This window comes from Myxocyprinus asiaticus, chromosome 9 (assembly GCF_019703515.2).
Source record: "Myxocyprinus asiaticus isolate MX2 ecotype Aquarium Trade chromosome 9, UBuf_Myxa_2, whole genome shotgun sequence".
Classification (NCBI taxonomy): Eukaryota; Metazoa; Chordata; class Actinopteri; order Cypriniformes; family Catostomidae; genus Myxocyprinus; species Myxocyprinus asiaticus.
Window position 1 is genome coordinate 41878151 of NC_059352.1, and position 13512 is coordinate 41891662.

The 13512-nt window shown below is 42.2% G+C and overlaps 1 protein-coding gene across 1 annotated transcript in view; it reads left to right on the plus strand.

The window, feature by feature from the left end:
* LOC127446262 (kalirin-like) overlaps positions 1-13512 on the plus strand; it is a 158422-nt gene that overhangs the window by 77361 nt on the left and 67549 nt on the right. The window contains exons 15-17 of the mRNA XM_051707027.1: positions 1455-1621; positions 5414-5533; positions 13280-13498. Coding sequence (XP_051562987.1) covers positions 1455-1621; positions 5414-5533; positions 13280-13498 — 506 coding nt within the window. The remainder of the gene's footprint in view (positions 1-1454; positions 1622-5413; positions 5534-13279; positions 13499-13512) is intronic.

A 13512-nucleotide genomic window follows, 5' to 3' on the forward strand; every position in this document is an offset into this window, starting at 1 on the left:
AGATACTCTGACAGATAATACAACAGAAAAAGTGTTCGCTCAGATCTGATTTAGAGGTTGGTGAGAGATGGAAAGAACGCAGGCGTGATGATGAGTTAGTGTTCGGTGGAGAGATAAAAGAGTCTGAATCAGCCATCGCTTCACTCCTCTTTGCTCTGCTACGTTTTATTGACAGTTACCATGGACACAGCATTGGAAACCTGCTACACACATTATAGGCTGTCTTAGATACTGTATGTGGGATGAAAGAGGAAGGGAGAGAAATGGAGGGATGTGTGGAAAAGATAAGGATGGAAACCATGTGTGTGACAGAGAAAGAAAGGGTGAAATGGATTGGAAAGGGGTGGAGGGATGATGGAGGGCCAGATTTTTTCCTCCATACAGGGATCTTGGGATCTCTCATACCATTATCGGGGTGAGGTTACTATAGAAACCCTCCTTACATCTCCTATACCAAGGTTTCCATGGTGATGGGGCCGTGGCTTGTTATTTTGGGGTTGCCGTGGACACACTCCACCGCTCGTGATCGGGTTGCCGCGAGGATGCTCGGAATACTGCAGAGGGCTGCCCTGTCACTCACACATTTCACATTCCCATGGGAACGGACTCCGTGGACCGCTATGGTGTTGCCATGGAGACTGCCCACGGGCAGGTAGCTGAGTATAAGTGGGGTGATGTAAGGGTTAGTAGAAGGAGGTTAATAGTCTCGTGCACATGCACAGATGCCGGTCTCTGTCACACACATCCTGCAGTTGTAGACACGCAAACATACATATGATCGATTGTGTGTAGTTGCCACTTGGCTGGGCAGCAGGGACATTCCATCACTCGTTCACCTGTCTGACACATTCCCCCCTCATTTCCCATAATAACTACTCACTGAGATTACAGAGAGCCCTAGCCTTCAGATGAGACCTGAAGCCTAGCTCAAAGTACAGCGCCCCCTGCTGGACAGAGGAAAGAACTTTCACTGTGATAATCCATGGATGACTGAAGCAGAGTTTTTGATTCCTAACTTTGCTCCAAACCAGTATGACTTTCTTCCGTGGAACGCAAAAGTGGAAAAAGTGGAATTTTTAGAAAGTCTTCAAAGGGTTTATTCAAAATAATGTAAGTGAATAGTGAATCTGGTTTGTCAAGCTAAAACCATAGTTAAAGTAATCAATATGACTCATGCACTATATTCCAAGTCTACTGTAGCGATATTTTTAATTTGTGTGATGACCAGAACAAAATGTAATTTATTTACTCTCAGATCAAATCATATTAGTAAAGCACTTAAATCAAATATGGTGGCTGTATCAATAACATCTAACCTCACTGGTTCTCATTGCATCTTGTGACCAAATGTATGAAATGATGTCATGACGTGGTGAGATGCATATGACCATGCATTTATGTATGTATGTATGTATGTATGTATGTATGTATGTATGTGTGTATGAACTGTTTAGGTATGGAGCTTACTGGAGAGAAAGACGTCGACTTGGCCTCCAGAGTTCAAGAGCTTTTGGAGTTTTTGAATGAGAAACAGCATGAGTTGGAAGTGAGCGCCGAACTCACACACAAACGTCTGGAGCAGTGCCTGCAACTACGACACCTGCAGGCAGAGGTCAAACAGGTGTGTTTACTTGCAGTCAGATGCTACTTCTCAATTAGATCTTGCTAGACTACTAATTGTTTCTGGTTGAAGGGTCAATGTTTGCCTTATGAAAACAACTCATAATGGACTCTTTTCACTGACTGGGATGATATGTTTCTGCCTTAATTTAAAAGGGTAAATCTAACAGATTTTTTATATATACCTTTTTTTGTAATTATGTAATGTACTCTTTGTAACAGTATAAGGACGGGCAAGGAGGAGGCGGGAACCGGCTGAACAGTCAACGTAAAGTTTAATCAGAAACTCAACTTAAAACAAACATAAACAAACACAGACACACATACAACGTGGCCGCGTGCATCTCTCTCTCTCCAATCGGCGTCTCCGGCCGCCCCTTATCTCGCACTCCTGCTGATCAGCTGATTCAGCACCGGCCGTGCTCCATCACCGGTCTGACTAAAACGCTGCCCCCGCTCTGTCAGCCGGTGGTCCACCCCACCTCCTGTGAACCTGGGGGGAGAGAAGAGAGGAGGCGTGGGGAGAGGGAAAGGGCGAGCAGAGACACAGAGAGAGAGAGAGAGAGAGAGAGAGAGAGAGAGAGAGAGAGAGAGAGAGCGAGAGAGGAGAGAAGAACTTGCTCGCCGGCTCCCGGATGCTCTGTTGCCCGGTCCTCAACAGGTCCTCCGTCCTCTGGCGGACGCCAGCTCGCTCCTCCCCTGGCAAACGGCAACGAGTACTCCAGGCCCATGGTGGATGGAATGGCTCCTCCCCTTCCTCCAGCTCTCAGCGGCTGGCAGCGACCCCTCTGTCCCCAGGTAAATGGGCGCGGCTGCTCCCTTGGCAGATGGCAGCGGCAAGGACTCCGCTACAGCGCATCCCTCCTTCCTCCCGGTTTTCGGCACCACTGTAACAGTATAAGGACAGACAAGGAGGAGGCGGGAACTGGCTGAACAGTCAACGTAAAGTTTAATCAGAAACTTAACTTAAAACAAACAAAAACAAACACAGACACACATGCAATGCGGCCGCATGCGTCTCTCTCTCTCTCCAACTCGCCCCTTATCTCACTCTCCCGCTGATCAGCTGATTCAGCGCCGGCCATGCTCCATCATGGTCCAGCCACACCCTCATCCTCGTCACACTCTTATATCACTATACTTTGTGTTATATTACCCTGGCATTTGTTTAAAAAATAGTCAATGAGTTTCAAATCCAGCTGCTGAGGGAGTGACAGTAAATTTGGAATCTTTCTCTTTTTTAATTGTTGTAATCTACCGCTCTCTATTCTTTTCCTCTTTTGGAAAGTCGTACAAACTTAAAGGAATAGTTCACCCAAAAATGAAATTTCTCTCATCATTTACTCACCGTCATGCCATCCCAGATGTGTATGGCTTTCTTTCTTCTGTAGAACACTAACAAAGATTTTTGGAAGAATATCTCAGCTCTGTTGGTCCTTCCAATGCAAGTGAATGATGACCAGACCTATGAAGCTCCAAAAAGCACATAAAAGCAGCATAAAAGTAATCCATAGAGACTCCAGTGGTTTAATCCATATCTTCAGAAGCGATATAATAGGTGTGGGTGAGAAAGTCCTTTTTACCATAAATTCTTCTCCCTGCCCAGTAGGTTGTGATATGCACGAAGAATGCGAGTCACTTCAAACAAAAGAAGAAGAATGTGAAAGTGGAGATTTATAGTAAAAAAATATTTTAATTTTGACCTGTTTCTCACCCACACTTATCATATCGCTTGAGCAGACATGGATTTAACCATTGAAGTTTAATGGAATACTTTTATATGGCCTTAATGTGATTTTGGGGGCTTCAAAGATCTGGTTACCATTCACTTGCATTGTAAGGACCACAAATCTTCATTTGCAGAAGAAAGAGAGAATTTTCATTTTTGGGTGAACTATTCCTTTAATAGAGAAAAGGTTCCATAAACCACACAGCATCAGTGTTCTTTGCTGTTTCTGGCAAGTCCAACGCTGTTAATAGATAGTGTGTGTGTGGCGAGAATCTCCACAGTGCTGAGATGATGCGGATGAGATTTTTGCCATTACAGGTTATTAAGCTAATGACAGTTGTCCTCCTACTGTCTGAATATCTGAAGTCATTTAATCCATGACTAGTCGTCCTAACAGACATAACACGATGACCAGGGTTGGGGAGTAACGGAATACATGTAACGGGATTACGTATTTAAAATACAAAATATAAGTAAATGTATTCTACTACAGTTACAATTTAAATCATTGGTAATTAGAATACAGTTACATTAAAAAAGTATTTTATTACTGAAGAGATTACTTTGCATTTTATTGTCATTTGTTTCATTTAATATTTAGTCTTTTCAGATGGAAAACATTTATACCTATAAATGATGCGATCCAAAGAGCATTTGAACAGTGGTGAAACGCTTTCTTATGATGTGTAACATTCATACGAGCAGACAGAGAAGTAAGTTTGAAGTAAGTTTGGAGCAGAAGAAATAGAAATAAACCTTGTGTAAATTGTCAGCTTTACGCTAAGCTAAAATGCTATTTCTAGCCATTTTACATGCTGAAGTTACCAGGCACGATCATATTTTTTTATCAATAAAATTCACATTGGATCATAATTTAATTTTTTCTAGTAAGACCTTTGATATTAGGGCAAAAATCATATTCTTGATAATAATTTTTGTATTGTTTTCGTGTAAAAATATCTAAAAATCTTTAAAACAAGATATATTTGATTTATCTTGTTTTAGAAACAACACTGCATAAGATATTTAGGTTTTTCAGAGAATGTATTTTTAACATGTGTATTTTTATAGTCAAATCAATTGAAAAAAAATCTACCAGTGCTGAAGAAGTAATCCAAAGTATTCCAAATATGTTACTGACCTTGAGTAATCTAATGGAATACGTTACAAATTACATTTTACAGCATGTATTCTGTAATCTGTAGTGGAATATGTTTCAAAAGTAACCCTCCCAACCCTGACAATGACTAGTGGCAGTTGACTTATAGACTAATCGGTGCAACTGCTTATCTCAATTCATGATCATTTTCAGGAATCCTTTTTTAAATGACCGTCATCGTAATGTCTGTTCTTATGACTTCTATATTCAGGTATGAAACCTGTGCTTTACTGCAGTCCAAGATTCTGACTGATGCTATTAGAGTACAAATGCCAGCTAATTGCCTTTATCCTTGACACTTTGAGCACACACACACTCATATCCAGACTCGTAGTGTGTGGGTGCAGATTGCAGCCCTGCATTTCAGAAAAAATAATCCGTCAAATTATTTGAACTATTTTACAGACAGCACTAAATTCTTATTGGCAGTAAAGTCTTCTCAATACTTCTTAGCTTTGTCTTTTATTTTTATCAATTATATCTTGTTTCTATACAGTATGTACTGTCTTGTACATCGATTATGTTAGAAACTGAATGTTAATGTACACAGGGTGTTACATAACGTGGGTTGGTGGAATCCCACAAGCTCAGCTTCAATGTTGCTGCACCCTGCTGTCATATATAGAAATGTGGCTTATTATTGGTTTTATAATGCTACTCCATGATGCATACTGTGGGATCCAAAGTCTGAGTCTATCAAATGTAATCCTGGAAAATAACCAGAATGTTTAGGTTCTTAAAAAAATTTAAACAATATGATGTAAAATGATAAAGAAATATTTAAGTTTCCTCCCTATTTCTAGAAGCATTTCACTAGTGGTCTCAGACATTTGGACCCCATTGTATGTGTCTTTATTTGTGTACATGTGTATGTGCATTCACCATGCATGTAATGCTGTGTGCAGGTGTTGGGTTGGATCCGTAATGGCGAGTCCATGCTGACGGCAAGCACAGCAAATGCTGGTTCCCTGTCTGAGGCGGAGCAACTTCAGAGAGAGCACGAGCAATTCCAGCTCGCAATTGAGGTACACACACGCAAACACTCCCACATATAATACCCTGAGGTATATCCTTTAATGTGAACATTAATATTGAATATTAAAACCTGTGAACACCAGCACCTGCAATTAGGAAATAATTTGTCTGCTTTGCCTGGCTAATATCCAACAAATTATTCAACACTGTAGGTGGGTACACATTTTTGAAGGGGCGGGAGAGTGGCATCTGATTGCAAAAATGTATGCCCGCATTGTTGTAGGCTATCATACACAGAGGATGAATTGGTCTACAAATTATATCTCCCCCCCCCCCAGTCATATTCATCTAAACGATGGCATCGCAAAGAGCTGACTTGGTTTTTTTCTAAACAATTACTCAGCAAATTTATGAGCTGTAAAAAGCGCATTACCCCGAAATAAAGACTGAGTTTTAATTCAGTAAATTGCTGCGTATAATTCTCAACTAACGACAGCCTCCCTAAATCAAAGGAAGTCAGCGCTGAGTATCGGCCAAAATTTCTTTTCCACCATATATAAGCGAGCCAATATGTTTAAATCATCTACAGCACTGGTTCTCAAACTTTTCAGGCAAAGTACCTCCTTTTATTAAATCCAAAGACTGCCTAGTCACAACAGTGTTCCCCCTAGCATCTGTTTTATATATATATATATATATATTATAATTTTTCCCTTTTCTCCCAATTTGGAATGCCAAATTCCCACTACTTAGTAGGTCCTCGTGGTGGCGCGGTTACTCACCTCAATCCGGGTGGTGGAGGACAAGTTTCAGTTGCCTCCGCTTCTGAGACAGTCAATCCACGCATCTTATCACATGACTTGTTGTGCATGACACTGCGGAGACTCCGCATGTGGAGGCTCATGCTACTCTCCGCGATCCACACACAACTTACCACGCGCCCCATTGAGAGCGAGAACCCCTAATCGCGACCACGAGGAGGTTACCCCATGTGACTCTACCCTCCCTAGCAACCGGGCCAATTTGTTTGCTTGGGAGACCTGGCTGGAGTCACTCAGCACACCCTGAATTCGAACTCACGACTCCAGGTGTGGTAGTCAGCGTCAATACTTGCTGAGCTACCCAGGCCCCCCTGTCAGCATCTCTTTGAGTGCAAGCTTAATGTGAGCTACATACACATAATATAATATTTTGAATAATATCAATATTATATTTCTGTTGTTAAAATAAATCATGGTGCTGCAAGACCCTCATCAGACCCTTGACTGACCCTTTACAGATCTGTGGAAAGACAGAGCAACATCTAAAAACACACTGTATAAACCACAATAGTAACATTTAGAAAGTTTACAATGGCATTTTTTTAATCTACAAATATTGCAGTCCAATTCAAGCACATTAATACTCAAATAATTTAGAATTTGATCTTAAAGGGATAGTTCACCCAAAAATGAAAATTCTCTCATAATTTACTTACCCTCATGCCATCCCAGATGTGTATGACTTTCTTTCTTCTGCTGAACACAAACGAAGATGGACCTACCAGCTCTGTAGTTCCATACAATGCAAATGAATGGTGGCCAGAACTTTGAAGGTCCAAAAAGCACATAAAGGCAGCATAAAAATAATCTACACGACTCCAGTGGTTAAATCCGTGTCTTCAGAAGCGATAAGATTTGAGTTATTTTTTTATTGTAAATTCTCCTCCCTGCCCAGTAGTTGGCGATAGGCACAAAGAATGCGAACCGCCAAAAAGAAAAGAAGAATGTGAAAGTGAAGATTTATAGCAAAAAAGAATTAAATATTGATCTGTTTCTCACCCACACCTATCATATCGCTTCTGAAGATGCGAATTTAACCACTGAAGTTTAATGGATTACTTTTATGCTGCCTTTATGTGCTTTTTGGATTTTCAAAGTTCTGGACACCATTCACTTGCATTGTATGACCCTACAGAGAGATATCTTTCTAAAAATCTTTGTTTGTGTTCAGCAGAAGAAAGAAAGTCATACACATCTGGGATGGCATGAGGGTAAGTAAATTATGAGAGAATTTTCATTTTTGGGTGAACTATCCCTTTAACACTTTGATTTTGGCGACAGTAGGTCAAAAGTTATGCTGTTAAATCAGTCTTTACTTACTGAAATTCAAACTACTGCCCCTTGTGGCCAAAGCTAGAAGTGTTGTTGAATGTATTGGCACAAGTGAATTCCAGTTTCCAGCTGAAATGTCCACAGATTGGCACCAAAACTGAGTTTTATTTTTAGTTGTAAATTATTTAACAGGTAAACAAGAATGCATATTTTATTAGGGTTAGTTCACCCAAAATGAAAATTCTCTCATTTACTCACCCTAATGCTATCTAAGATGTGTATGACTTTCTGTCTTCTGCTGAACACAAAGATTTTTAGAGGAATATCTCAGCTCTGAATGTCCATACAATGCAAGTGAGTGGTGATCAGGCCTTTGAAGCTCTCTAAAAAGCAGATAAAGTCAGCATAAACATAATCCATTGGACTCAAGATGGCACTGAGTATGGCTGCTGCGTTGCAAGCTCTGACACAACATGGTAGTGTTTTGTTTGTTTTGTTTACAGTTCTTATGTTTTTTGTCTTGGATGTTGTCTGCCTTATTGTCTACGACAGACAAACACTTTTGGACATTGGTTCAGCAATTACACACCATAAACCGGACTTCAAATTCCTCAATGCCGACCCGCTGTTTACAAACACGCAAGCGGAGCCCTTTGTCTGTGCTGCACGGCCGTGGAAACACAGGAGGAAAAGGGGAAACAGAGCCGGCGTTCTTATCAGAGTAAGACGCTGCGCAAATTGGCCCCCGCTACCCAGTATTCTACTGGCAAATGTTCAGTCTCTGGATAACAAGCTCTGCTAGCTGAAAGCGCGGATCTCTTTCCAACAAGAGACGAGGGACTGCTGCATTATCTGCCTTACGGAAACCTGGCTGTCTGCGGAGATTCTTGACTCAGCCGTTGAACCCGCTGGGTTCTCCGTGCACCGAGCGGACAGAGCGAAAGATCTCTCAGGTAAAAGCAGAGGTGGTGGTGTATGTTTTATGATCAACAAATCCAGGTGTGATCAGAGGAACTTACATTCTATCAAGTCTTTTTGCTCTCCTGATCTGGAATTTCTCATGCTTCTGTGTCGACCATTCTGGATACCGAGGGAATTCACAGCGGTCATTATCACTAATGTGTACATCCCGCCACAAGCCGACACAGACCGGGCACTCAAGGAACTGTATGGGATTATAAGCAACCAGGAAACCGCGCACCCTGTGGCCGCATTCATTGTGACCGCATTCATTGTGACCGGGGACTTTAATAAAGCCAGTTTCAAATCAGTCGCACCAAAATACCACCAGCACATTAGTTTCAACACACGAGGGGACCGGGTTTTGGACCATTGCTACTCTCCCTTCCGGGATGGCTACAAATCCCTCCCCCGCCCACCATTTGGCAAATCGGACCACTCTTCCATTCTGCTTCTGCCCGCTTACAGGCAGAAACTGAAACAGGAAGCACCCACTCTCAGAACGATCCAGTGCTGGTCGGACCAATCAGATTCTACGCTACAGGACTGTTTTGATCACACGGACTGGGAGATGTTCCGGTCCGCCTCTGATGATGACATCGAGCTTTACGCTGATAGCGTAATGTGTTTCAACAGAAAGTGCGTAGAGGACATCGTTCCGACCAGAACAACACGGATCTATCTGAACCAGAAGCCATGGATTAATAGCAATGTTCGCACGGCACTTAATGTGCGGACCTCTGCTTTTAATTCCAGGAACGCGGAGGAGCATAAACAAGCCAGTTATGCCCTCCGAAAAAGAACAGCAAAACGCCAGTATAGGAATAAGATTGAAGGACAGTTTAACACCACCAACGCTAGAAGCATGTGGCAGGGAATTAACATCATCACAGACTTTGAAGGGAATAAAAACTCCGCCATAAACACCGCTGCCTCTCTCCCGGATGAGCTAAATACTTTTTATGCTCGTTTTGAGGGAAATAACACCGCCCTCGCGGAGAGAGCTCTCGCGGCTGAAGCTACAGAGGTTAGTTCACTCTCCGTCTCTATAGCGGATGTAACCCGATCCTTCCGACGGGTGAACATCCACAAATATCCGAATATCATCAGAGCGTGCGCGAACCAGCTGTCTGGTGTTTTTAAGGACATTTTCAACCTTTCCCTCTCTTTGTCTGTAGTCCCCACATGCTTTAAAACATCCACCATTGTGCCTGTTCCAAAGCAATCAAAAATCACTTGCTTAAATGACTGGCGTCCTGTTGCTCTGACCCCATCATCAGCAAATGGTTTGAGAGACTAATCAGAGATTACATCTGCTCTGTGCTGCCTCTCTCTCTAGACCCATTGCAGTTTGCTTACCGCAACAACCGCTCCACTGATGATGCCATTGCATCTACAATACACACTGCTCTCTCCCACCTGGAAAAAAGAACACTTATGTGAGAATGTTGTTTGTTGACTACAGCTCAGCATTCAACACCATAGTGCCCTCCAAGCTAGATGAGAAACTCCGGGCTCTGGGCTTAAACAGCTTGCTGTGCAGCTGGATCCTGGACTTCCTGTCAAGCAGACGCCAGGTGGTTAGAATAGGCAGCAACATCTCCTCATCACTGACCCTCAACACTGGAGCCCCACAGGGCTGTGTTCTCAGCCCACTCTTGTATTCCTTGTACACACATGACTGTGTGGCAACACATAGCTCTAATGCCATCATTAAGTTTGCTGATGACACGACGGTGGTAGGTCTGATCTCTGACAATGATGAAACAGCCTACAGAGAGGAGGTGCACACTCTGACACACTGGTGTCAGGAGCACAACCTCTCCCTCAACGTCAGTAAGACAAAGGAGCTTGTGGTGGACTTCAGAAGAAAAGACAGAGAACACAGTCCCATCATCATTAATGGAGCACCAGTGGAGAGAGTCAGCAGCTTCAAGTTCCTGGGTGTCCACATTACTGAGGAACTCACATGGTCTATCCACACTTAAGTCGTTGTGAAGAAGGCTCTTCAGCGCCTCTTCTTCCCGAGACGGCTGAGGAAGTTTGGAATGAACCGTCACATCCTCACACGGTTATACACCTGCACTGTAGAGAGTATCCTGACTGGCTGCATCTCAGCACAGCCCACAAACGCAAAGCACTGCAAAGGGTGGTGCGAACTGCCAGACACATCATCGGAGGTGAGCTTCCCTCCCTCCAGGACATATATACCAGGCGGTGTGTGAAAAAAGCTCGGAGGATCATCAGAGACTCCAGCCACCCGAGCCATGGGCTGTTCTCACTGCTACCATCAGGCAGGCGGTATCGCAGCATCAGGACCCGCACCAGCCGACTCCATGATAGCTTCTTCCCCCAAGCAATCAGACTTTTGAACTCTTGATCTCCCACGATCAAAATACATCTGCACTGCACTTTATTACTCTTACTCTTATATCTCACACCGGACTGTCATAAATTATATTATTATTATATTATATTCTCTCTTAACAACTTACTATCAACCGACAGCCTGAATGTCAATACAGTACAATACAACCTACTGTACATTCTATATATACTATATATACTTTTTTTATTGAATAATGTGTATCTATATTGTGTGTATTGTACTGTACAATGTATGTTATTATTTGTATATTGTGTTGTGTGTAATTATGTGTATATTAGACTTTAAATTGTGTTGTGTTAATTTGATGTTATTGTAAACTGGTATATGTCTCATCACTGTCATGACTGCTATGTTGATCGGAACTGCACCCAAGAATTTCACACGCCATTGCACTTGTGTATATGGCTGTGTGACAATAAAAGTGATTTGATTTGATTTGATCCAGTGGTTTAATCAATGTCTTCTGAAGTGATCCAGTTTGTTTTGGGTAAGAACAGATTGAAAATGTAACTCCTTTTTTACTGTACATCTTGACAGCAGTCTCTTTGGTGATCATGATTTTAAGCTTGATTACACTTCCTATAGCACCATCTAGCGCTCTGCGCATACGTAAAGCGTCAAGATCTCAACTGGATCGCTTTAGAACACATTGATTAAACCACTGGAGTGGTATGGATCACTTTTATGCAGACTTTATCTCCTTTTTGGAGCTTCAAAAGCCTGATCACCGTTCACTTGCATTGTATGGACCTACAGAGCTGAGATATTCTTCTAAAAATCTTTGTGTTCAGCAGAAGAAAGAAAGTCATACACATCTTAGATAGCATAAGGGTGAGTAAATAATGAGAGAATTGTCATTTTTGGGTGAACTATTTCTTTAATCTTACTTCCTAACCCAAACCTAAAAAGTAATTTTTAGGTAAAAATGTAATTTTAGAGTGAAAATGCAACCTCCGAATCACGCTCACCATTGTTTATGTGAACCTGAATAATTTCTCTGGTTTCCATTAGACTAAAACCTGTCAATGCACTATCATGTCTGATGGGGGTTGCCGCTTGTCTAATTTGGCAGAATGGGGTCAATGTCAGGGTACTTGAACATTTGGAGGCAACATATACATTTTCTTATGTGATCAAGTTGGTCAAAAGCAGTCCACTCTGAAAGCTTGCCATCAGATAACATAATCTCTTACCTTTTTTTGTCAGTCTCCTCAGTCTTTGCTATTTGCATAATCCAAGCATGATCTTGCATAGCTAAAGTGGAATGTGGACTATCCATCATGCAAATGAGTCTAAGATACAAAAAGCTGTTTTAACATTGTAAATAGATTAGAAATTAGAAATAAAACATTACAAAATAATAACTCAAATTTAAAATAAAAATATGTTCGTATTATAACATTTCCAGAGTTGTGTGGCATACCACAGTTTAAGAACCACTGATAAACAGTAATGTAGGTAAACATTCATTTAAATATGAACTTCATATACTAAAGTTCATTACTCAATAAATGCAAAGGTGTCTGATTAATGCAGACCTGACTGTTTTTTTGCATAACCATCAGCATGTCAACCATTTGCGAGCATGTCAAAATACACAAGATTTCCTCCTTTTCTTGCTCCACCAAAACAATTCTGCATGGAAAAGATTTTGTTAGGTCATTTGTTAAATTAATTTGGCATATGCTTTTATGAATACATCAGGCTGTGTTTCACTGGTGATTGTGTTGGCCTGAACGGCAGGATGTCGCACTGATCGCGTCTTAATTGCTCTCCTAAAGAGTCCCTCCATGATCTTCTTCACCCTCCTGCGGTTCTTGTGTACTGGCAGTTAACAAACTTAATTTAAGTTCACCTCACAAATTAAAATGAACCATAGAGGGGCCTGGGTAGCTCAGCAAGTAAAGATGCTGACTACCACAACTGGAGTCGCAAGTTCGAATCCAGAGCGTGCTGAGTGACTCCAGTCAGGCTTTCTAAGCAACCAATTGGCCTGGTTGCTAGGGTGGGTAGAGTCACATTGGGCTAACCTCCTCTTGGTCGCTATAATGTGGTTCTCGCTCGCGGTGGGGTGCATGGTGAGTTGTGTGTAGATGCCGTGGAGAATAGCGTGAAGTCTCCACACGTGTTAGGTCTTCATGGTAACACGCTCAACAAGCCATGTGATAAGATGCGTGGGATTGGGATTCGTCCTCTGCCACCCAGATTGAGTTGAGTCACTACGCCACCACAAGGACTTAGAGTGCATTGGGAATTGGGCATTCCAAATTGGGTAGAAAAGGGGAGAAAAAAAATTAAAATTAAATTAAATAAAAAAATTAACCATAAAGTCCTCTCTCCTGCCCCACTGACAGTCTCTGCTCCACGCCGACTCCCTCCAGCGCACCCACCAGAGTGCCCTGCAGCTCCAGCAGAGAGCAGAGCTGCTTTTGCAGGCGGGCCATTATGACCCAGATGCCGTACGGGCATGTGCTGAGACCGTAGCCCTGCACTGGCAAACCCTTATGCTGAAGATGGAAGACAGACTGAAGTTGGTTAATGCCTCCGTGGCCTTCTACAAGACCTCCGAGCAGGTGAGTTATAGCGG